Genomic DNA, 22,779 nt, shown 5'->3' on the forward strand with positions numbered 1-22,779 from the left:
TTTCGTTCAGACGTTTTGTCACCATGCTAAGTGACATCATCAGTGGAGCCTCCGATGAAGCGATATTATTCTACTCCATTTGGAATTTATACTCTCCGGTCTGTTATGGTGAGTACTGTCATTTCCGGTTTTGATCTGCATGGGTTTATATATGGGGCCCAATTCTAGATGTTTGTTAACAAAAACAAGTCAGCTCAGCGAGCAAGTCAACAACCTCATCCACAACCTGAGTGACAGATCTTTGCCAAAACTTCAAACTTAATTAACTTTATTTCAACCTTTAATCCTGTGCCTGTTTCACATATTTCAAAAGGAAAATTAAAGGATTGAGTAAACCTAAATTTCATTTCATTAACTTAGAATATTGTGAGCAAGAAATAACCTTTGGTTGTACATCATTAGGAGTACTTTGCTGTTCCTTTTGTATGTAGGGTTGGGCACTTACACCACTAAAAGGTTTAACAATCAACAGAAAGGTGCAGTTGTGAATTGAATCCAGCTTTATTCTCATACCTAGCCACATTGTGTATGAATGAAGGGATTGATTTTTAACCTACACATCAGCAGGAACCAGGGAAGCGGCCAGGTGTGCATCCACTTAATTTTTGTTTTTTTTTTTATGGAAAGCAGATGGTTTCTTTAGTGAACTAGACATTTCCTTAAAAAACAAGAATCAATTATAGTTTCATGGTCACCATTACTGACCAGCCTTTTAATTCCAGATATTATTCATGGAATTTAAATTCCAGCAGTTACAAGATTTGAACATGTTTCCATAGCTCACTGATACCACTACACAGCCATCTCCAAACTACATCTGCACCCATTCAACTTATGCCCACCCCATTTACACCCGCCTGATCTAGACAACACAATTTACATGCTGTGCAGTTTACATACCAAAAAAATTACACCCTGCACAATTTTCATCCTACAGTATTTACACCCACCTGATTTTTACCCTCTTCTTACATCTAACCAGATCAAAATTGGGGTTAAAATGGTAATGGGTGTATATATTTATTGTATATGTATGTATACAGGTATGGACAATTAAATGCATATATGAATATATATGCAATAAAACAATGTTAATATTTGTAGATCTATATATACACATATGAAAATTAACTGCACCTTATCCATGAATTATTATCTGGAGTTCTTGTTAATCTGATTAGAAGCCAATTGATTTTTATTTCAGGGAGAGATTGGGAGAGAAATGTACATCATTAAAGCTGGAGAGGTCCAGGTTGTTGGTGGTCCTGATGGAAAGACTGTGTTTGTGACTCTACGAGCAGGTTCTGTATTTGGCGAGATCAGGTGAGGTTCCATTAATTGTTTCTGTCAGATTTGTCCAGCTGAGAATCAAAAGGAGGCACCTTTGAAGTCCACAAGAACAGGAAACTTGGATGTGTAGGGTGAGTGAATAAGGTAGAAAAATTCTGATTTTTCCAATGGTGGTTTGAGATGTAGAGATAAAGTCAGTGGCATGTTTAAGGCATGCAAAGCATTACTCCAGCCTGTGGTGGGTTCGTGTCAAAATTTGCAAACATCAGTGCTTATTAGCAGTAATTTTTATTTCATTACTTTCTGCCTTCAAGAAAAATTAAGTGGCGAGAAACTTGAGACATGTGCTTTAAAAGGTGATGACAAAGGTCAACCACGGGTAAGGAGGATTTTGGAGGGCATGGAGGAGTGGAGGAGAGATATAATCAATGGGTGAGTCAGGGTCATGGCAGAGTGAAGTGTTCTGGGTGAAGTAAGGATAGTGGGGACAGTCAGTCATTAATGAAATTAGAGGCCTAGCACATTGTTTCAGCACTGTTCAAATGGTTGCCCATCTCAGAGTGTTGACTAGAAAAGTCCTTGAAGGACTTCTAGTTCGGCTACAACTTTCATTAATCCTGCTGAGATTGCTCTCAGACAATGTTCTTTACAGTGCATAGTAGAGATGGCGAGCTGAGTCTACAAGTTCTGCACAATGCTATAGAATGGTGATTACAACATTATATATTTCTTTAGACATTCAACAAAAGTGAACACAAAAATACAGCATTGGTTCTTTCACGATAAAGGAAATGCCCTTAACTTTCTCATAACCGTCATTGAGTGTCAACCATGAAGCATGCCTGTACATTTAGCTCCCTGGCTAAACTAGTCTCAATAAATAACAATGATGGTTATAAGAATAAAGTGAGATAAATATAACGTGAAATATTTACAAGTGAAATTTAATTCTGAAAAGTACCCATGTCACCTTTGTGCTCATAACTCTTATGTTAATGGTAATGTAGCTGGTCTGAATTGAAAACTAGCCATCCATTTTGCTAGCTAATGGCAGGTTTCAACAAGAAAATCTTCCCTCATCATTAAACAAATGGGTTTGCATTAGAATTTTAATTCGAATTATATGGAAAATGGTGAAAACAGAGAAAGCTGAAATGATGCACGGTTCTGGTTATGGCATCAGTAATGACACACTATTTGATGCTATTAATTTTGAGAGTTCATTATAGCTAAGCTTAAACCTCTGTTCATTCCATTGCAAATATTTACTTCCAGTCATTAGTTTTCAAGAAGAACCTTGAATTTTATCCAGAAACCAGTCGGGTGTCCTTAGATTAGAATTAGGAATGGGCAACCCCTCACACACCACCACCCGCCTCCACCACACACACACCCTCAGCTAAAAATCTGCTAAAAGTTTTCATCTGCTGATATATGGCAGTATATTTCCTGTGGAAATTACAGGCACTATTATTTATTTCAAAAGGGATTTGTCAGACAAGTTTTCCAGTTTCACTCAGTCTTCTCATCTGTGTTAACAGTTTGCTTTCGGTTGGAGGAGGGAATCGACGGACTGCAAATGTTGTAGCTCATGGATTTGCAAACCTCTTCATTCTCGACAAGAAAGACTTGAATGACATTCTAACCCACTATCCAGACTCTCAGAAGCTGCTGCGAAAGAAAGCTAAGTCAGTGCAATGGTTTTAATAATTTCTGATTTTATTGGAGGATAAAATTATTTTATGATGAGTCATATTTGCACAATTAAGCGATTGGAGGTCATTTCAGGTACAAGGTTTTAAACCCCATTTCTTTGCCGCCAGCCATTACCTGTACTTGTAAATAAAGTACAGTAAAGAAAGTTTGCTGGAAAGTCTCTGTAATGTGAAGCAGTCTGACTGCAATAGTCTAGAATTAACTTTATGCTTCCATCGTGATAAGGGTGGTGCAATGGGAATTCCAGCTACTTGTTGTCAGCAGATTTCCAGGTGTCAGTATAATTTGAATATTCAATCCATTTCCTAGCAGTGTTCCCTCATGTTTATTATCCATAATGGAGTGAAAATGGTAGCTTCAATCTTCTTGACTTGGATGATGCAGCTAAAGTGTCTCTCTTACCACTGCCTATCTGTCCTCACACAATGTCTTCCCCCTCAAACAGAAGTTTTAATTTCTGGTTCATAATTTGGTTACTCCTGTTCTTTTCGACCTTTAATGCCTTGGCTGCCAACAAGTGTTGCTGGAAGAAGTAAACAAAGTCCTGTTGGGAAGGTCTTGATCAAATCTTCAGTTCATTGGAGTATAAACTTGGATAACAACAGGAAATCCTTCCCTAATGCTGTTGGTTGACACTGCAAGTGAATTTAGACATTGCCTGCATACTAGGCGGCACTATTAGTGAAGCTGATCTAGACACTGTACATATAATTGGTGGTACTATTTGTGAAATTGGAAAAGATATTGCCCCTATTACCATGTTATGTTTTACAGCCAATGCCTAGACACATCACCATCATCCTCGGGTATTTCTCATCCCACTAGCAACATAGGACTACCAAAGGTGGTGGCACAGGAATGCAGTGGGAAAAGATTGCCCTGGGAGTCCTCAACATTAGCTCAGTTCACTGAAGTCTCATGGCATCAAATCAAAATAGTCTGGAAATAGTCCTGCTGATTATCACCAATCAACTGCTCTCATCTGATGAATTGGTATTCCTCATGTTCAACAGCAAATGCAAGTACTGAGGGTAGCAAAGATACAGAAAGTAATTTTGGTAGGGAGCTTTATTACCCATCATCAACATTGGTTCAGTAGCTCCACTACTGTCTGAGCTGGTCTGTCCTGAAAGATCTGCCATATTGGCCTATGGGAGGAGGTAAGGGAAGAAAGAGAAAAAAGGAAAAAAACCTACTACGTCTTCTCCTCAGCAATCTACATTGGCAGATGCATCTGTTCATGACAGTACAGGTAGGAGTGACGAGTATACAGTCCTTGTGAAGATGAAGTCCCATCTTCATACTGAGCATGCCCCCCACCGTATCATTTGGCTGTACCACCATAGTAAATGGGTTAGACTCAGAACAATGAGCTCAAAACATGATATCCATGAGACACTCTAGGCAGTAGCAGAATTGTATTCAACCCCAATGTGGACATATCCATCATTCTACTATTATCATCAACCTTGGTTCAATAAGAACATGAGGGAAAGCCAGGAGCAGCAGCAGTAATAGCAAAGAATGAGGTATGGACCCAGTGAAGCTATAATGTAGAACTACATGCAAGCAAAAAGTAGAATATTATAGGCAGACCTGATAGAGGCACAACCAACATTGTACAGGACTGGTGAGGCCTCTTCTGGAGTACTGTGTGCAGTTCTGGTTGCCCTATTATAGGAAGGACATTATTAAGCTGGAGAGGGTTCAGAAAAGATTTACCAGGGTGTTGCCAGGAATGGAGGGTTCAATTTATAAAAATTGGCTGGATAGGCTGTGACTTTTTTCATTGGAGAATAGGAGGTTTATAGAAGTTTATAAAATCATGAGGGGCATAGATAAGGTGAAAAGCAAAGATTGTTTCCATAAGGTGGGGCAGTTGAAAACACGGGGGCAAATTTTAAGGTGAGAGGAGAAAGATTTTAAAAGGACATGAGGGGCAAACTTGTTACACAGAGTGGTCAGTGTGTGGAATGAACTGCCCGAGAAAGTGGTGGATGCAGGTATATTTACAACATCAAACCCTCCATTTCTGGCAACATCCTGGTAAATCTTTTCTGAACTCTCTCCAGCTTAATAATGTCCTTCCTATAATAGGGCAACCAGAACTGCACACAGTACTCCAAAAGAGGCCTCACCAGTCCTGTACAATGTTGGTTGTGCTTCCGTTAGGTCTGTCTATCATATTCCACATTTTGGCTTGCATGTAGTTCTGCATTATAGCTTCACTGGGTCCATACCTCATTTTTAGCTATTACTGCTACTGCTCCTGGCATTCTCTCATGTTCTTATTGAACCAAGATTGATGGTAATAGTAGAATGGATAAGTACGCAAACAGGAAAGGTTTGGAGGGATATGGGCCAAATGAAGGCAGATGGGACTAGTTTAGTTTGGGAACAAGGTCGGCTTGGACTAGTTGGACTGAAGGGTCTGTTTTCATGCTGCATGACATCTTGTGTAACATATCAGATCAAATCTCTTCAGTCCTCCCACATTTAGTCATAAATTATGGTAGACAGTTAAACAATGGTTTGAAGAAGGTGTTTCAGCAAATATCCTCATCCTCAATGATGGTCAAGCCCAGCACGCAAGTGCAAAACACACAACTAAAGAATTTACAATTATTTCCACAAAGGCAATGGGCTCTGACCACATTCAAATGATAATCCTGAAGACTCATGCTTCTAAAATATAGCTGTACCCCTTGCCAAGTTGTGCCAATACAGCTACAACACTGGCTACCCAGCAATATGGAAAATTGCCCAAGTATGTCCTGTCCACAAAAAGTAGGAAAAATGCATATCAACCAATTATTGCCCATCAGTCTACATTTGAACATCAGCAAAGTGATGGAAAAGATCATTAAGCAGGGGCCACTCAGCTCCTAACCTCTTTAAAGGCTTGGTCCAAAAATGGATATGAAAGCTGATTTATAGAGGTGTGGTGGGTTTTTTTAAAAAATCTATTAACATTAATGTAACTTGTGTAAGTGTGGGAACTCTAAAAGTGGAGCATGTTTTCAGTATGAAGAACACAGATGAAATATACTCCAGTTTCCTTTGAGAAGATGCAAAGAATCAGAGTCAATGCCAAAGGGAAAGGTATTAATATTGCAAATGATAGACCGTGACAGGAAGGAATAAAGAGTATGAACTTAAGGGGCAACTAATAGAGAAGGCTAGAATTTACAAAGACAGAAAAATAATAAAACTAGAGGTTCGTTATCTGAATGCATTCAAAACAAAAACAGATGAACTGAGAGTGCAAATCGAAATGAATAAGTATGATCTGGTAGGCATTATAGACACATGGCTGCATGATGACTTGAACTGGGACCTGAGTCTTAAAAAAGTACAGAACATTTATAAATGACAGGAAACTGGAAAAGGTGGAGGGGTGGCTGCATTAGTAAATGGACGTTTTGGTACAATGGACAGTGATGACATAAGTTCAAAAAAACGACAATGTAGAAACATTTTGAGGAGAAATGAGAAAAGATAAAAGGTAAGAGGTCACTTGTCGGAGTGGTGTATGTACTCTCTGAACATAACCACGTGGTAGGTTGGAGCATAAAGGATCAAATAATGAGAACGTGTGCAAAAAGGCAAGACGATAATCATGGGAGATTTTAATCTAGACTGTGGAAAGTCAAATGGGCAAAGGTAGCCTGGATGCATTCATAGAATATTTTCAGAATAAATTCTTCGATCAGGATTTTCTCAAGGCAACAAGACAGCATAATATTTTAGACTTGGTATTGTGAAATGAGAAGGAACTAATTAATGACATCATAATTTTATATTCAATTTGAGGGAGAGGGGAATGGATCTAAGACTTCTTTCTAATTTAAGAAAGATATAAAATCTGAACTGGCAAAAGTGAATTAAGTTAAAGATAAGGTCAATAGAGATGCAATGGCAGACATTTAAGAGGATAGTTCAGAATACAATCCAACAAGTCAGGAAAATTTCAAGGAATAGATCTGACCATCTGTGGTTAACTTGCAATATTTAAAGGTGATATTAAATGAAAATAAAAGTATATAATTGGGTAAAGTCAGAAATTGAATGGAATATAAAAACTAGCAAAGAATGATCCAAAAAATTATGAGGGAATAACTAGAGTACGAGAGAAGGTGAGCCAGAAATATGAAAAGATAGTCAGTGGCAATACTATTGCTGAATCCTTCACCATCAGCATCCTGGAGGTTACCATTGACCAGGAATTGAACTGGACCAGCCATATAAACACTGTAGCTATAAGAGCAGGTCAGAGCTTGTGAAATCCGTAGAAAGTAATTCACTTCCTGACTCCCAAAACCCTGTCCACCATCTACAAGGCACAAGGCAAGAATGTGTTGGAAAAATTTTAGTTGCCTGGATAAATGCAGCTTCAAAAACACTCAAGCAGCTTAGCATTATCCTGTCAAAGCTTGACTGGCACCCCATTAACAACTTGAAACATTTTTTCCCTCTATCACTGTTGAACTATGGCAGCAGTATGTACCACACACACGATGCAATACAGCGACTCAGTTAGCCTCTTTTGATAGAATCCTGCAATCTTATGACCTCTACCATGTAGAAGGCTAAAGGCAACAAACACAAGGAAATGCCACCATTTACAAGTTCTGCTCCGAGTCATACACAATTCTGACTTTTCACTGTATCGCTGTTCCTTCACTGTCGCTCGATCAAAATCCTGAAACTCCTTCCTAACAGCATTGTGGGTGTACCTACACCTGATAGACTGTAATGGTTCATGAGGATAGCTCACCACCAGCTTCTCATTAGGGATGGATAACAAAGCTGACCCAGCCAGCAAATCTCACATCCCATGAAAGGATTAAATAAATGAGTGAATAGTGTCCAGACCTTGATCCATATTATGAATAACTGCTAAACTGACTATTTTTAATTTGACTACTGTTTGTGGATACCACTGATTAAATCAGGTATTTGCTATTTCTAATATATTTGCAGGAAACTGCTGTCTAAAAGTGATGGAAAAGATGTAAAGCCACAACCAAAAGGAATACAGCATATCATCCCTCCAAGACCAGAGACTCCCAAATTATTCTTGGCAGCCCTCTCGATAACAGACAAATTTGGAATCAAGGGAACATTCTCACTTATTAAACAGAAACTCAGAGAATCTGCCAAAATGAAGGTAGGATAATGAGAAGAGAGTCAAGGGAGCAAATGTTTGTGTTTTAAAAATGTCGTCTCCTTATAATAAAGAATTCAGCAGAACTTTAATCAATCCTTCGCTATTACAGATGAGCACAGTGGAGGTTGTGCTAATCAGGGTTAAACAATAGCAATAACATACCTATATAGCATTTTAATATAACAAATGCTGCCATGGCAGATGGTGGAATTTGAATTCAATAAATATCTGAAATTAACAATTTAATGATGACCATGAATCTATTGTTGATTGTCCGAAAAACCCATCTGGTTCACTAATGTCCTTTAGGGAAGGAAATTGCCCTCCTTACCTGATCTGGCCTACATGTGACTCCAGACCCACAGCAATGTGGTTGACTCTTAACTGCCCTTTGGGCAATTAGGGATGGGCAATAAATGCTGCCTAGCCAGCGACACCCTCATCCCATGAATGAATAAAGAAAAAAAAAAACAAAACATCACAAGGTATTTTACAGGAGCATTAGAAAGGCTAATTAGATACTGAGCCACATAAAAAATGGCCATGAGATTTTCTTATTAAAGAAGTTAAATTTTAGAGAGAGTCTTGAAAGAAGAAGGCCAAGAGGTGGTGAAATTTAGGAAAGGAATTTTAGCATGGACGCCAAAGTGCTCAGAAGGTTGTGGCACCACTTGGGTTTGCAGAGATAAGGAGAGGCAAGGCAGAGAGGTATTTAGAAACTAGGACAAGTATTTTAAAATTGAAACATTGCTTGACCAGGAGCCAAATAAGTCAATGGGTAATAGGTAAACAGAACCTGGGTATACATAAGGACACAAAGCAGAATTTTCAAAGACCACAGGTTTTTGAAGCACAAAATGTGGGAGTCCAGTTAGGGATATGTTGGAATAATCAACTCTAGATGTAAAAAACATAGAGGAGGGTTTCAGCAGAAATTTCTTGAGCTAGAATGAGGGTGAAGTCAGGTGACATGATGGAGGTGACATTAGACAACCTTAACGATGGTGTGGATATATGGTCAGAAAGTCACTTTGTGAGAAATACAACACCAAGGTTATAAACAGACTATTTTGGTCTCAAAGAGTTGTGAGTGACAGGGAAGGAGTAAGTCACTAGGGAATGGCATTTAGAAGACAATCAACATGTCATTTAATGAGCAAAATAGCTCTACTAGATTACGGACAAGCAGGCTGATAACTTAACAACAGTTGAGGAATCGACAGACATAGTGGTGAGGTGGAGTGGGGGTCGTCAGTGTACATGTGAAATTTGACGTTGTGCTTTCAGGTGGTGTTACCCCTCACTTTGGAGAGGTCCCACCAAATCTACCAGCCAATCTGAATGATTTGCAGCTCTGTAGCCTCAAAGGAACCACCAAGAGCCATGGTCCCTGCTGAGACTACAGGAAGCCTAAATTCCAAGAACCCAGTATAAATGCTGGTCTCAGGAGTGCACAGCAAAGACAAAAAGGAGGACGGATGGCGTTGCGAAGTGGATGGGTTACATGTTACAAAGACTGATGGAGGTGTGGGATATCGCAGCAAAGTAGGTTGAGGTTGGTCTGGAAAGGCCGGGATAGTAGACTTTAGAAAGGAGCCTCAGGTCAAGAAAGATAGTCAGTGATGGAGGTTACCCTCCTTCCCACTTTCTCACCTGAGGCCTGAGCAGGTTCACATGCCAGTGCATTACACATGCTAACCCCACCCGCAACCTCACTCCAGTCGCTGAGTTTTCACTGCTGGCCTCAACAGTTCAGATGGGTTGGGTGGTCCTTAATTGACCAATACTTGGCTCTTTAAGGGCCTCAACTGGGGCTGTAACATTTTTGACAGGTCAGGGGTGAGTGGGTATCTGGTGAGAAGGCTATTCGGAGAATTTTACAACCCCTCCCTCCTGAAAATCTATCAATTAGGACCCGTACAACTAGATGTCACTCCTTAATTTTTTTTTAGAAACTTATATGAGCAAAACAAAAGGAGGGAAAATCTTACATTTCAAATACAAATGAACACAGAAGTTACAGAAAACTGCAGTTGCTAAAACTCTATGTCAAAGTTCTTTCACAGTCTGAAAGGATTATTGAAATGCCCAGTGCTGTACTGAGACATGTAAACTAGGGGTTTGGGACAGGGCTTGGGGTACTGTTCAGTCTTTGCTCAGTTAGCTGTTACCAACCAACAGAAAATCAGCCAAGTTCCCAGCTCTTGAATGCTATCTAATGATGTCCACAGAGAAATGCATCTGTGCAAGTGAATCAGCTCAATTTGTGATTCCAACCACAGTTGGTAATACTCTGAGACCTGGATTTGCCTCAGTGTTTCAAGGTGAACAAGAACACAAATTATGGCTGACAGATTCAACTTAACTCTCCTATAGCTGATTTCTTTGGAACTGAACAAGGCTGGTACAACCACTATGCTAACTGAATGATCACCTAGTGTGGCAAAATTTTGAGGCAAGGGGGCAAAAATCTGAAATTAAATACTCATGAAATTACACGAGTAAAACCGGGGCTTTAGCAGTGGGAGTAAAAGTTCAAAATCTACTGATTACATACCAACATATAGATTTTCATGTATTTACATTGCAGTCTTTCCCAAATATAGTGCTATATTCCTCACTCTGTATATGTCAGTTTTGCAAATTTGTACATCAACTTGTTATTCCAAAACTGCAAATCATATCAAAAAACATAATCTAGCCCACACTATTGTAACGATTATTGATTGTGTAAGTTGTACATAAAATCTTCTACTAACTGTTGCAGCAAGTACATGGACTAATAGATCGTATAGGGAATACTACACTAATATGTATTAGAGGAAATGCACATCCCGTGAAAAGTGTAAAACAATGACAATGTAAAATGAGTATCACCATAATCTCTTATCTAATATTTATCATATTATAAATGCAGATTTTTTTATTAATGTGTAATATTCATTTCATAAAATTACTTATGGGGGTTGGAGTTGATGCAAGGCTAAAGATTTGTCTAGAGTGCCCAATACTCGTGCACCAGCCCAGGATGGAGTACCTTAATTATACAGCAATATAAAACTTTTGTAGTTGCTTTTATGTTAACTCCCAATCTCTTTTCACACGCTTTTTTTGTTTCCCTTACTTATTTTTGTCACTTCCCCTCTTAGCCTTCTATATTCAGCTAAACTCACTTACATTATCCAACTGATGGCTGTCATAAGCACACATTTTTTTCTTTATATTAATCTCTATCTCTTTTGCTAGCCAGGCAGCCCTGGATTTGTTTATCCTACCTTACCCCTTCATGGGAACATAACTGTGCCTGAATTATCTCTTCTTTATAAGTAGCCACAATTGTTCAGTTACAGTTTTTCCAGCCAATCTTTGATTCCAATTTATTTGATTCAGATTCAGTTATACCCCATTATAGTTGGCTTTCCCCCAGTTGATTATTCTTCCTCTGAACTGTACATTACCCTTTTCTGTAGCCTACCTAATGTTTATGTTACAATGATTACTGTTCCTTAACTCCTGCTCTGTTGGCATTTGATCTAGTTAGCCCATCCAAATTCTAAATTTGGTATTCAGGCACAGATTTACCAGTGCTTCTTTTCTTAGCTACAGATGTGATCCTTTTTCAAAATCTCTTCAGCTGTTTAAATCTTTCTTTGTAATTTTGGATAATTTCTATCCTATTTTCTGCTCTTTTCCTATCAGCTATTACATGTTTCTAATATCCTCCCCAGCCAGGGAAATAGAATTGTAGGGTCTCTAGATGAAGAAAAAAATGCTCTTAAGTAATTCTTTAGGCTTGTTCTAAATGATGCATGCCTCTTTCCAGAAGTCTGTAGAAATGGTTGTGACTAAAGTTCTGAAGGTTCCTGTTCAGAATCACAACGAAGAGGCTTCCAGCCCCAAAACTCCTACAGTGAAACTTAAAAAGTGTGGACTTAACACTTCTGGCTTTCATGGCCTTGGTGCAATGCAACACCCACCTTTGCCTCCATCTACCCACAACTCCAAGTGTGTGCTGGAGCTTCCAATGTAAGCAGGCTAAATAATAGATGCAAGGCTAACTAAATGTGGAAAGCCACATCCCCATGTTAAACTCACAAAAATGACACAATTGCTCTAAAAAGTCAAAAAGAACAGAAGACCATTCAACCAATCATGTACTGCTAGCTCTCAGCAAGAACAACTCAACTAGTCCCATTCTCCTGCCCTTTCTCCACGGCCCTGCAAATCTTTCTCTTCAGATACTTATCCAATTTCCCCTTCAAAGCTACAGTTGAATCTACCTCCACCATACACTTAGGCAATGCATTCCATTAATGTACAACTCATTGTGTAAAAAAGATTGTTCCTCATGTTCTTGTAGATTCTTTTGTCATTCACCTTATATTGGTTTCCTCTGATTCTTTTTCTGTCAATGGGACTAGTCTTTCTCTCCATCTACTGTCTACACCCCTCATAATACTAAATACTTCTTTTAGATATCCTTCAATATTTTAAGGAGAACAACCCCAACTTTTCTCATCAGTTCACGTAATTGATGTCTTTCATCTCTGGAACCATTCTTGTAAATTCCTTTTTGTACCATGTCTAAATCCTTCACTATGCTGTTATGGACCAGACCAAACCCCCTCAAAGTATATTAAGAAGATAGCTTTAAAATAAGAAAAAAATAGGGTCGAGGCTAAGTGTAAGATGTTGCATTCAAATGCAATTTGATTGGTTAAACTAATTGGATTTAAGAAAAACATTTTATTTCTACACTACAGTTAAAATACAGGCAAAATAGAAATAAAAGAATTGGCTTAATTGTAACTCCATTTAAATGCTTATCAAAATAATATATATATTATTAACTGCTACTGATTAACTGTTCCAATATAGTAACATCCTATAAACACATCTTTTGCAAAGGCAACTTCAGTAAAATAGATTGTCTCACATGCAATTCTAGCAGCAGGAAGAGAACCCCAGCTTTCAGGTGTAACAGAGAGAGGAATAAAAGCTTCCACATCCAGCTTCAAGACCCCAGCAATTGCTGAAAACAAAACTAAAAATCCTGGTTTTGTGGAAGCTTGGCTCCACCTATTCAGGCTGCTTAATTTGATCCAGTTTTAAAAAAACTCATGGCCTCACAGGCTGTTTGTTTTTGGCTTTGAGCAGATCACCCAATACCTCTGTCTCAATCTTTCTTCATAAAAAAAAGACAAAATACACTTCTTAAAGCCATGGTATCATCACAAGGCCCAGAATTAGTCATAAAACTGTAGTTGAAGCAAAACCAGCATTTTAGAAAGATGTGTCATAACTGTCTTGCTTTAAGGCACTTTATTTCTCTATTCTTCAAACACAATTTTGTAAGCCCTTTTAACCACTTTCTCGATCTGTCACATTCAATTATTTGTGCACCTATGCACCCAGGTACACATCTACACACTTTATTTTATATCGTCTAAATTCTTTTCTTCTTTTCAAAATATAACTTCACAGTTCTCTGCATTAATTTTTATCTGTCATGTTCCTGTCTGTTTCACCAACTTAGCTTGCAGACCAGATTAAATTGGCATATTTCCTTTCCTAAAGAGCATGAAGTGAATCAGATGGGTTTTCAAAACAATTTAAGTGGTCTCGATTACTGAGACTAAATTTCAATTCTGGATTTCTGAATGCCAGCTGCTGCAATGGGATTTTAAATTCCTGTGTCAGGATCATTAGTCCAAGCCCCTTGAGAGCTAGTCCAGCAACATCATTATTATGCTATTATATCTATTTTTCTTTAATCAATGACTTTGCTATTATACAACTACTTTAATACGCTGGTAACTAAGTAAACGTGTTTGGTAGTACAGAACTTCATTGCTGCTGAATAAAGATACTATTTTGTTAAAGCTTTTCATCCTGCATTCATGAATAGAGCGTAAGAGACTGAGGGGGAATCTTATAGAAGTGTATAAGATCATGAGAGGCATGGATAGGGTGAATGTACTCAGTCTTTTTCCAGGGTTGGGGAATCAAGAATTAGAAGGGAAAGAAGACATGGGAACCTGAGGGACAACTTTTTTACACAGAGGATAGTACGCATATGGAATGAGCTACCAGTAGAAGTGGTTGGTGCGGGTACATTAACAACATTTAAAATGCATTTGGACAAATACATGGATTGGAAAAGTTTAGAAGGATATGGGCCAAGTGCAGAGAAATGGGCGATGGACATTTTGGTCGGCACGGACCAGTTTGAGCCAAAGGACCTGTCTCCATGCTGTAGGACTCTATGATTCTATGACTCAAATAATGTATCATTAATGCTGACACTTAATTACCAGGGACAAAATTAGGAATTGCTGGAAAAACTCAGCAGGTCTGGCAGCATCTGTGGAGAGAAAGCAGCGTTAACATTTCAGGTCCAGTGAGCCTTCTTCAGATCTGATTGTAGCTAGGAAAAGGTGGGTATATACGATAGAGATGGCGAGGGGAGGAAGGAGTAAACAAAAGGTGGAGATGGAGCCCAGAGAGAGAGAAAAACACTGAAAACAAAAATTTTGTTTTTTGTCAGGCTGCAACCCACAGGGAGAAAGCGCACTAACATTTTGAGTCTAGATGATACTTCATCAAGAGGGAGTAAAGGTCAACCTGGGAGAATGAATAGCTGCTAATGGAAATCATTAGGAGCTGACAATGTATTTTTTGTGGTATCAGGCCATGTGATGACAAGACCACATATGTGGGAGTTGCAGTAAGGACATGGAGAAGGTACTTATACCCTAAAATTATTGAACTCGATATTGAGTCCAGAAGGTTGCAGATTTCTGAATGGAAAATCAGGTATTGCTCTTCCATCTTTCGCTAAGCTTCACTACAGCACTGTAGCAATGCCAACAGAGATGTTGATCAGGGAACACGGTGATGTGTTGAAATGGCAGGCAACCAGAAGCTCAGAGTCATTTTTGCAGATGGAACAAAGGTGTTCTGCAAAGCTGTCACCCAGTCTGTGTTTCGTCCCCCTAATGTAGATGAGACCACATTGTGAGCAGTGAACACAGTACGCTAGATTGAATGAAGTGCAGGTAAATCGTCATTTCACCTGGAAGGTATGTCTGGGGCCTTGGATAGTGAGGTGGGAGGAAGTAAACGGGCAAGTGTTACACCTTCTGCAATTGCATGGAAATGTGCTGTGGGGTGTGAGGACATGGTAGGAGTGGAGCAGGAGTGGACCAAGGTGTCCTGAAGGAAACGGTCCCTGTGGAAGACTGACAAGGGAGGAGAGGGGAATGTGTGTCTGGTGGTGGCATCCCACTGGAGATGGTGGAAATGGCAGCTCGTGATCCTTTGGATGTGGCTACTAGTGGGGCGGTACATAAGGACAAGGGAGACCCTATTGCTGTTGTAGAAGATAAGAGAGGGGGTGAAGGCCAAAGTGAGGGCTGAGGGTCCTGTCAACCACAGTGGTGGGAAATCCTCAGTTCAGGAAGAGGGTGGGCATTTCAGAGGCTCCCTTTTTGAAGTTGGCATCATTGGAAGAAATGTGGTGGAGACACGGGCACTGGGATAATGGAATAGAGTCTTTACAGGAATCGAAGTGTAAGGATATATAGTCAAGGTCACTGTGGAAGTCAGTGGGTTTGTAATGGATATTGGTGGCTAACCTAAGGCCAATAAAGGAAACGGAGATGTTGAAGAAGGGAAGGGAGGAGTCAGAGATGGATCAGATGAAGGAGAGAGCAGGGTAGAAATTGGAAGGGAAATGGATGGATTTTTCCAATTCTGGACGAGAGAGGGAAGCATGATGATGTCATTGATGTCTTGGAGAAAAAGTTGTGGCTGGGGACCAGAGTGGGACTGGAATAAGAAATGTTCGACGTACCCCACAAAGAGACAGGCATAACTGGAGCCCATGCAGGTACTCCTAACTACCCCTTTGACCTGAAGAAAATGGGAGGAGTTAAAGGAGAAGTTGTTCAAAATGAGGACGAGCTCGGCCAGGCGGAGGAAGGTGGTGGTGGATAGAGACGGTTCATGCCTTTTTCCGGGAAGAAGCAGAGAGCCCAGAGACCATCCTGATGTAAGGGGATTGCATGTTCACAGTAAAAAGGAGGTGGCTGGAGCTTTGTATAAATGTTAAACGAGGAAAATTGACTCTGACCGATCAGAGCACTACCCTGAGATATGAACCAGCGAATGGCTGTCACACATTTTGTTGAGTTGCATCCTCCATGGCAACACCTCCACCAATCAGACTCTACTTACCAACTAATCAGCACTCTCCTCTTATACAGTGTAATTGTTGGTTTTCACCTTGAGTTGGTATTCTTGCAAATTGTCTTTCTGAATGCAGGACAAAATGCTTCGACAGAATATGTCTTTCTTCAGCAAAACTTAAGCAATTAAGTATTTAACTACAAACCTACATGCTTGGGTCATTTGATTAGATTTAGATGTTGTCTCTTGTTCTTGCAAAATAACAAATAGTAACAACCTTTGGCTCAGTGGTTAGCACTGTTGCCTCACAGCGCCAGGGACCTGGGTTTGATTCCACTCTCGGGCGACTGTCTGTGTGGAGTTTGCACATTCTCCCTGTGTCTGTGTGGGTTTCCTCCGGGTGCTCTGGTTTCCTCCCACAGTCCAAACATGTGCAGGCTGGGCGGATTGGCCATGCTAAATTGCCCAAAGTGTTCAGGAATGTGTAGATTAGGGGGGTTATTGGAGGATGGGTCTGGATGGGATGCTCTGAGGGTCGGCGTGGACTTGTTGGGCTGAAGGGTCTGTTTCCACACTGTAGGGATTTTAAAAAAAAACCTTGTTCCTATCTTCAATACATTTTACAAAATGTACAAGTTTTACTGTTTCTAATAATGTCTTCACTGTTCCAATGTTGTCTGAGCAACGTATGCTTATCTTTGTTCTTTCTAAATCAAAACCTTGCTCAGGAGTGTCAATATGATTAAGATGATGGATAAGTGGGCAATTTAAACAACCTAAAATTCCACCTGCATTTTCATTCAGTTTTGAAAGCATTGTAAAAATATATCCCTATTCTCATACTCAGAGCATAATTCTGTGACAGAAATCTGTGCTGTTTACTATTCATACTACTTTTATTGTTTGTATTTTCTTTCTTACCCCATCCCCGAATTACCATCTAGCCTCTTCCAAAGCCTCCTGCCTCCCCTGTCCATCGCCGATCACCTGTTCCAGTGGAAAAGGTGGAGGATGATGATGATGATGATGATGAGGTTGTTTCCAAATCTTCGGATTACTCTGTGCTGATCAGAATGAGCCCCTCACACCGCAAGTCTAAGGGACAAATCTTATCTGTAGAAGTCCCAACTGAAGGAGAGGAAGAAGATTCTGAAAAATGATACTGCTTTGGATTTGTGTGTTGTGCTGTTAACAGTACCAGCTAAAAACTAGGCTTGAGATGTCACATTAAGATGCATTTACTAACAGTTAGACTCACACTGCCACCAATGCATCCATAAGGAAGATAGACTCACAATGATAATATGTCGTTCACAAAATTAGGATGTTTCAAAGTGCTTTACAGTCAAATAAATGCTTAAGTAGCCTCTGTCTTAATGTAGGAAACACAATGTTTAATTTGTGCACAGTATGGTCTCACTATCATCCAATCCGTTTTAGGTGTTGTTATGTGCTAGGTATGTTAGGAAGATCGGAAACTACCACTGTGACCAGTTGCTAACCAAGTTACATATGTTAACAAGAAAATCAAACTGTGTCTGCCGAGGATCAATTCCAGGGGAATACACTCTCAGAAATTACTGAATAATGTATTCCAGACAGTGCAAGTATCAAGGGATCAGCAAAGATATATTTCCCCAACACAACGAAGAAAGAGTCTGGAGACATACACAACCATTCATGGATATAGCTCACTTGTGTTATCACAACATTTTCAAACATATTCTATGAACCTCCAAATATATATAAATGTTGTACATTACGCATAATAGCCATGCCAGACACACACTCATGAAACATATGGGAACTAATCCTATCCACAGCAGTAGCAGTGCACAAGTATTTAGTTGCGTACCTACCACCTGCAAATTTTACCACACTGAATGTAGACTGAGAACACTAACATACATATGTCACTAATTATTGTTAAGCCATTAGCGTTGAATATACGTAAATGAAACTAAATGTGTATGTTAATTATTATAGCTGTGTGTAGTTATATAAAAGTGGTTTTGCAATTCTAAATATCTTTTACTTTTCTGGACATTCTGTAGTCAGCCATTCTTTTCAGAAACAAGTTACTGTCATGGGGAGCCTTTGAAATTGGCATCACCTCTACAAAATAAAGCTTCATGATATATCAATTACATGTTTCTAATAATTTGCTGGGCAAAAGTCAGTAAGGCAGGAAGGAAATCCTGCCCTATCCTGCCTAACTTGCCCCTACCCTGGAGAATAACATTCTGGTTTCTGCCTTGATCTCGTTCAACAAGAGATTCCTTCAATATGAGAACATCTGAAGGAGAAATTTTGACTCAACTTAGGTTGCATTGTGCAACTCCCCCACATTCATCCAAAATGGCACAACATGGGTGGAGACATTATTGATGGAGCTTCAACACCCTGGGGGATAATGGCAAATCAATGTGGTCCTTTAACCAATAATTTACTGACAAGATAATTTCAGGAAACAGCCTATCAGGTCCACAACAAGGAGAAACTTGTGCAGCCTCAAATCTAGCATAGGCAAGATTCCTATTTATTTTAATATGTACAGTTTCAGACTTACCATCAAAAGCATATGCAGACAACCAAATCAAATTATATTGTCAAAATCTATGAAAGAAGTCCAATGGGCACAATATTATCCTCTCTGGCGTTGACAAGAAGGGGAAATAATTGAGCAAGTTGGCTCTGGAGAGACGCTTACTCCCTTTTTGCTTTCTCACCAAATGGATAAGAAAGTTAATTAGGGACTTTCTCAACTTTTCAACAATTAAAGGTCTTGAAGTATCAAATCGCCACTTCTCCAATTACCTTCTTTCCTAGCAGGTGAGAAGAATGTCTGGTTTACTGACTTGGTTACCAGGATGCCCTGTCAGCCACATTTGGGGGATGGGGGCCTCCATAAGTCTCAATCTGGGAGCAATCGGAGGTACAGATGGGACCACAGTCATAGCCTCTGATAGCCACCTTTCTGCTCTTGTCTCTGACCTCCCTGGAATCGATCCCGCCACCCGTGAAAAGAAAAATTAAAAAAGAAACTTCTTTCTCACTGTTAAATCTCCTAAGCAATAGTCATCGAATGATGGTCTTTGATTGACTGGCAGTTTCTGGTAAGCTGGATGCTATCTTCAAGGACTGTGACAGTCTAAGAAGCCCACCAAAGCTCACCAGTCCACTGTTAACAAGTGGTTGGCATCTGATATGGCATGCTTTCTTGATGGTGGGGCAGCAGTTAAATAATACACCTGTCTCACACATAGCCTCAGAAAAAGAAAATTGCACCCCCAGTGTGCGTGGAATGCTAAATTATTTGTATAGGAATATTAGATGTCATTTAGTTCTTACTGCAATTACTCATTGAAGCTGAATTTATGAAAGATTCTTTCAGGGAGCTGTTGCTGTACTTAACTAACCACATTTCTGTCTTATAACATGCTTACAATTAAACAGATTATACAAAGAACGTGATATTTATGATATTTCTATAAACTAATTTAATACAAGTATTACAATCCCCATGGAGACTAATAACAGTTAAAAAGAGATTAGAATTCCCAGTGACTGACTCAAAGGACCACAAAAGATTTCACATTTTAAGACTTTTACTGTAACAAACTAAAATCAACATTGAGCGAAGTTGGTGGCATTGTGATAATATCACTGAACTAGCAATCCAAGCTAAAGTTCTGGTGAGACAGGTTCAAATCTCTCTTTGGCAGATGGTGACATTTGAATTCAATTTTTAAAAACTGGGGTAAATAGCTAGCTTCTAATAATGACCATGCAACAACTGTTGACTATCGTAAAAACCCATCTGTTCTCGAATATCCTTAAGGGAAGGAAATTTGCCATCATCACTTGGTCTAGCCTAGATGTGATACAGACCCACAGCAACGTGGTTGACTCTTAACTGCCCTCTGGGCAATTAGGGATGGGCAATAAATGTTGGCCACATCACGTGAATGAATAAAAAATTCAAGTCATTATTTAGCAGGCAACTAACACACTAAACTACTGTAAATATATTTTCTTACCTTCCTAAGATGACTGAAAACTCCATGCTGCATTTTTATTTCACATCACACGCTGGGGAGAATTGTAAGGCAAGATCTTCTGGACCTGCATGGAGCTTTTAAAAGAGCTGGAGGAGGACCTTTATTGGGTAAGGGGCAAATATTCAGTTTCCCATTGGCAGGTTAAAGTTTTAGTGTTATGTTCTAAGCTCCATTAGCCTTTCAGGTGAGTCAGCTTTTCTGACCTTGATGGCCAGATTGCATTCATTAGCATATCATAAGCATACATTGACACTCCTATGCACTGGAATTATGTTCACAGGTACAGTCTTGCCAGAGTAAAATGGTGAACAAGTGTGTTCACAAACCCAACTGCTAATATGTTCCTGGCATTGTGGACTTTTTCCTACAAAACTCTGGTGTAGTACAAACTTTTTCAGTAATTTCTCTCCTTCATAATGAGCCACTTCTTTACACAAACACTTGCAGTGTAAGGACTGAAGCCTGACCTGGGGAACCAACTCATGAAAAGTCTTAGTCATATGCATCTTACTTGTGGTGTTACATGCTTACAGTGCAAGAGATGAAGCCTGAATAGGTCAAGAGGCCTGTCCAGATGTGGCAGCACATTAGCTGACATCAGCAAGCCTGAGCACTGGGGCTCAACTCAATCAGTTGAGATAAAGGTGGGTTATGTAGAAAGAAATGATAACAAATGGAACCGAAAAGGTGTGGTTTTTAGGGGCACTGAAAGGTCCAGGGGAATAGAGGGAGCAAACTGGGATGCACAATGGAGATTAACAGTGACAGGAACAAGAGGACAAGGAAGGATGGGAGCTGCATATTTAGAGTATGGATCACAGTGGAGTAACTAGGTGCTCGGGAGGGAGAAACATCAGGCAGATTGGGTAAAGGGTGCTGTGGGATAAAGCTGGTTATAGAGTTATGGATGAGAGTGGGATCAGGGGAAGAGTAGAAATATAGTGAAGAAGATAGTGAAACAGCTGGTGGTCACAGAGGATGATAGAATAAGGACAGAAGGAATGCCAAGGGAATGGAGAAGACCGTTGACAGTAATGCAGGATGAAGTGTTTTGTTTATTCATTCATGGGATGAGGGTATCACCGGCTAGGCCAGCATGTACTGCCCATCCCTAATTGCCCAGAGGGTGGTTAAGAGTTAACCATATTTCTGTGGGTCTGGAGTCACATGTAGGCTAGATCAGGTAAGGATGGCAGTTTCCTTCTCTAAAGGACATTAATGAACCAGACATGTTTTTTCCTGACAATCAACAATGGATCCATGGTCATCATTAGACTCTTAATTCAAAATGTTTATTGTATTCAAATTCCACCATCTATCACGGCAGGATTCAAACTTGGGTCCCCAGAACAATTCCTGAGTTGGTGGATTACTACTAGGCCATTGCCTCCCCGAATATTGTAGTGTAAGGTAGAGAATGGAGGATGAATGAATGAAATTAAAAATTTACAATCACCATTTCTCACCTAAATGAGCCCACAAAAGAAGTCCTCATAGAGAATGCACAGTACAAGTTGGCAGGGCCGGAGACCTGTTTGCATGTGTTCCCCAGCAATGCAAGCACACCTAACTAAGGGAATCAAAATAAAAACTGAAAAATTCTCTTGTGTGAGCTCTCAAAGTTTAACAATGAAGGAAAGTACTTGCTTCAAAGATGGACCAGGGAAACAAGGCTCAGGGGCTGCAGCTGTAGACAAAAAAGCAGCACCTGACGATGGGAACCAGGGTCTTCAGCACCATTCAGCAGTGTGCCAAGACAGGATTCATTGAAGATGTTGAAGCTACATGCAGATGAGTGAAGGGCATTGCAGGAGATGTTGCATCATTGGAGACACCATCGCCTACATCCATCGCATTATCCAGCCAGATTCCTAAACAGGAAGGGTTCCACTCCCTCAAAGTCCAGCTCTTTTGTGACCACAGGCAACAGTTCCTGCAGGTGTGTACCTGCTATCCAGGGAACTGTCAAAGCATTTACATTCTACACAACTCCCAGGTTCCTCAAATGTTCACTTCTCAATATCATCGCCAGAGCTACCCTATGTGGTTCCCCCAGAGGCATTTCTAATGACCCTAATATGAAACCCTCAGACTGATGCTAAATAGGGCTACAATGCCATCCATGCATTCACGAGGGCCTTCTTTTAATAGACAATTAATCTCTGAAGATGCTATGATCCAAGATGGACAAGTTAGATCCAGAATAAAATCTTGTTTGATAGATCACACTTTCTTTATTTTGGTTAATGTGGTGGACATTCGCTGAAATTTGGTCACATAAAACTGCAGCCTTTCTTCAACAGAAGAACACAAAAGAAACCAAGCTAAATTTAGAACGCAGCTTGAAAGACC

General features: G+C 39.8%; 1 protein-coding gene across 1 annotated transcript in view; it reads left to right on the forward strand.

The window, feature by feature from the left end:
- LOC109910603 (cyclic nucleotide gated channel subunit beta 1) overlaps positions 1-18,510 on the forward strand; it is a 173,730-nt gene extending 155,220 nt beyond the window's left edge. Inside the window, 4 exon segments of the mRNA XM_048606008.1 lie at positions 1,205-1,323; positions 2,832-2,978; positions 7,990-8,176; positions 17,311-18,510. Of these exon segments, the coding sequence (XP_048461965.1) occupies positions 1,205-1,323; positions 2,832-2,978; positions 7,990-8,176; positions 17,311-17,526 (669 nt within the window). The 3' untranslated portion in view covers positions 17,527-18,510.
- Positions 18,511-22,779: the final 4,269 nt, after the last annotated feature.

This window comes from Rhincodon typus, chromosome 15, assembly GCF_021869965.1.
Source record: "Rhincodon typus isolate 14 chromosome 15, sRhiTyp1.1, whole genome shotgun sequence".
Lineage (NCBI taxonomy): Eukaryota > Metazoa > Chordata > Chondrichthyes > Orectolobiformes > Rhincodontidae > Rhincodon > Rhincodon typus.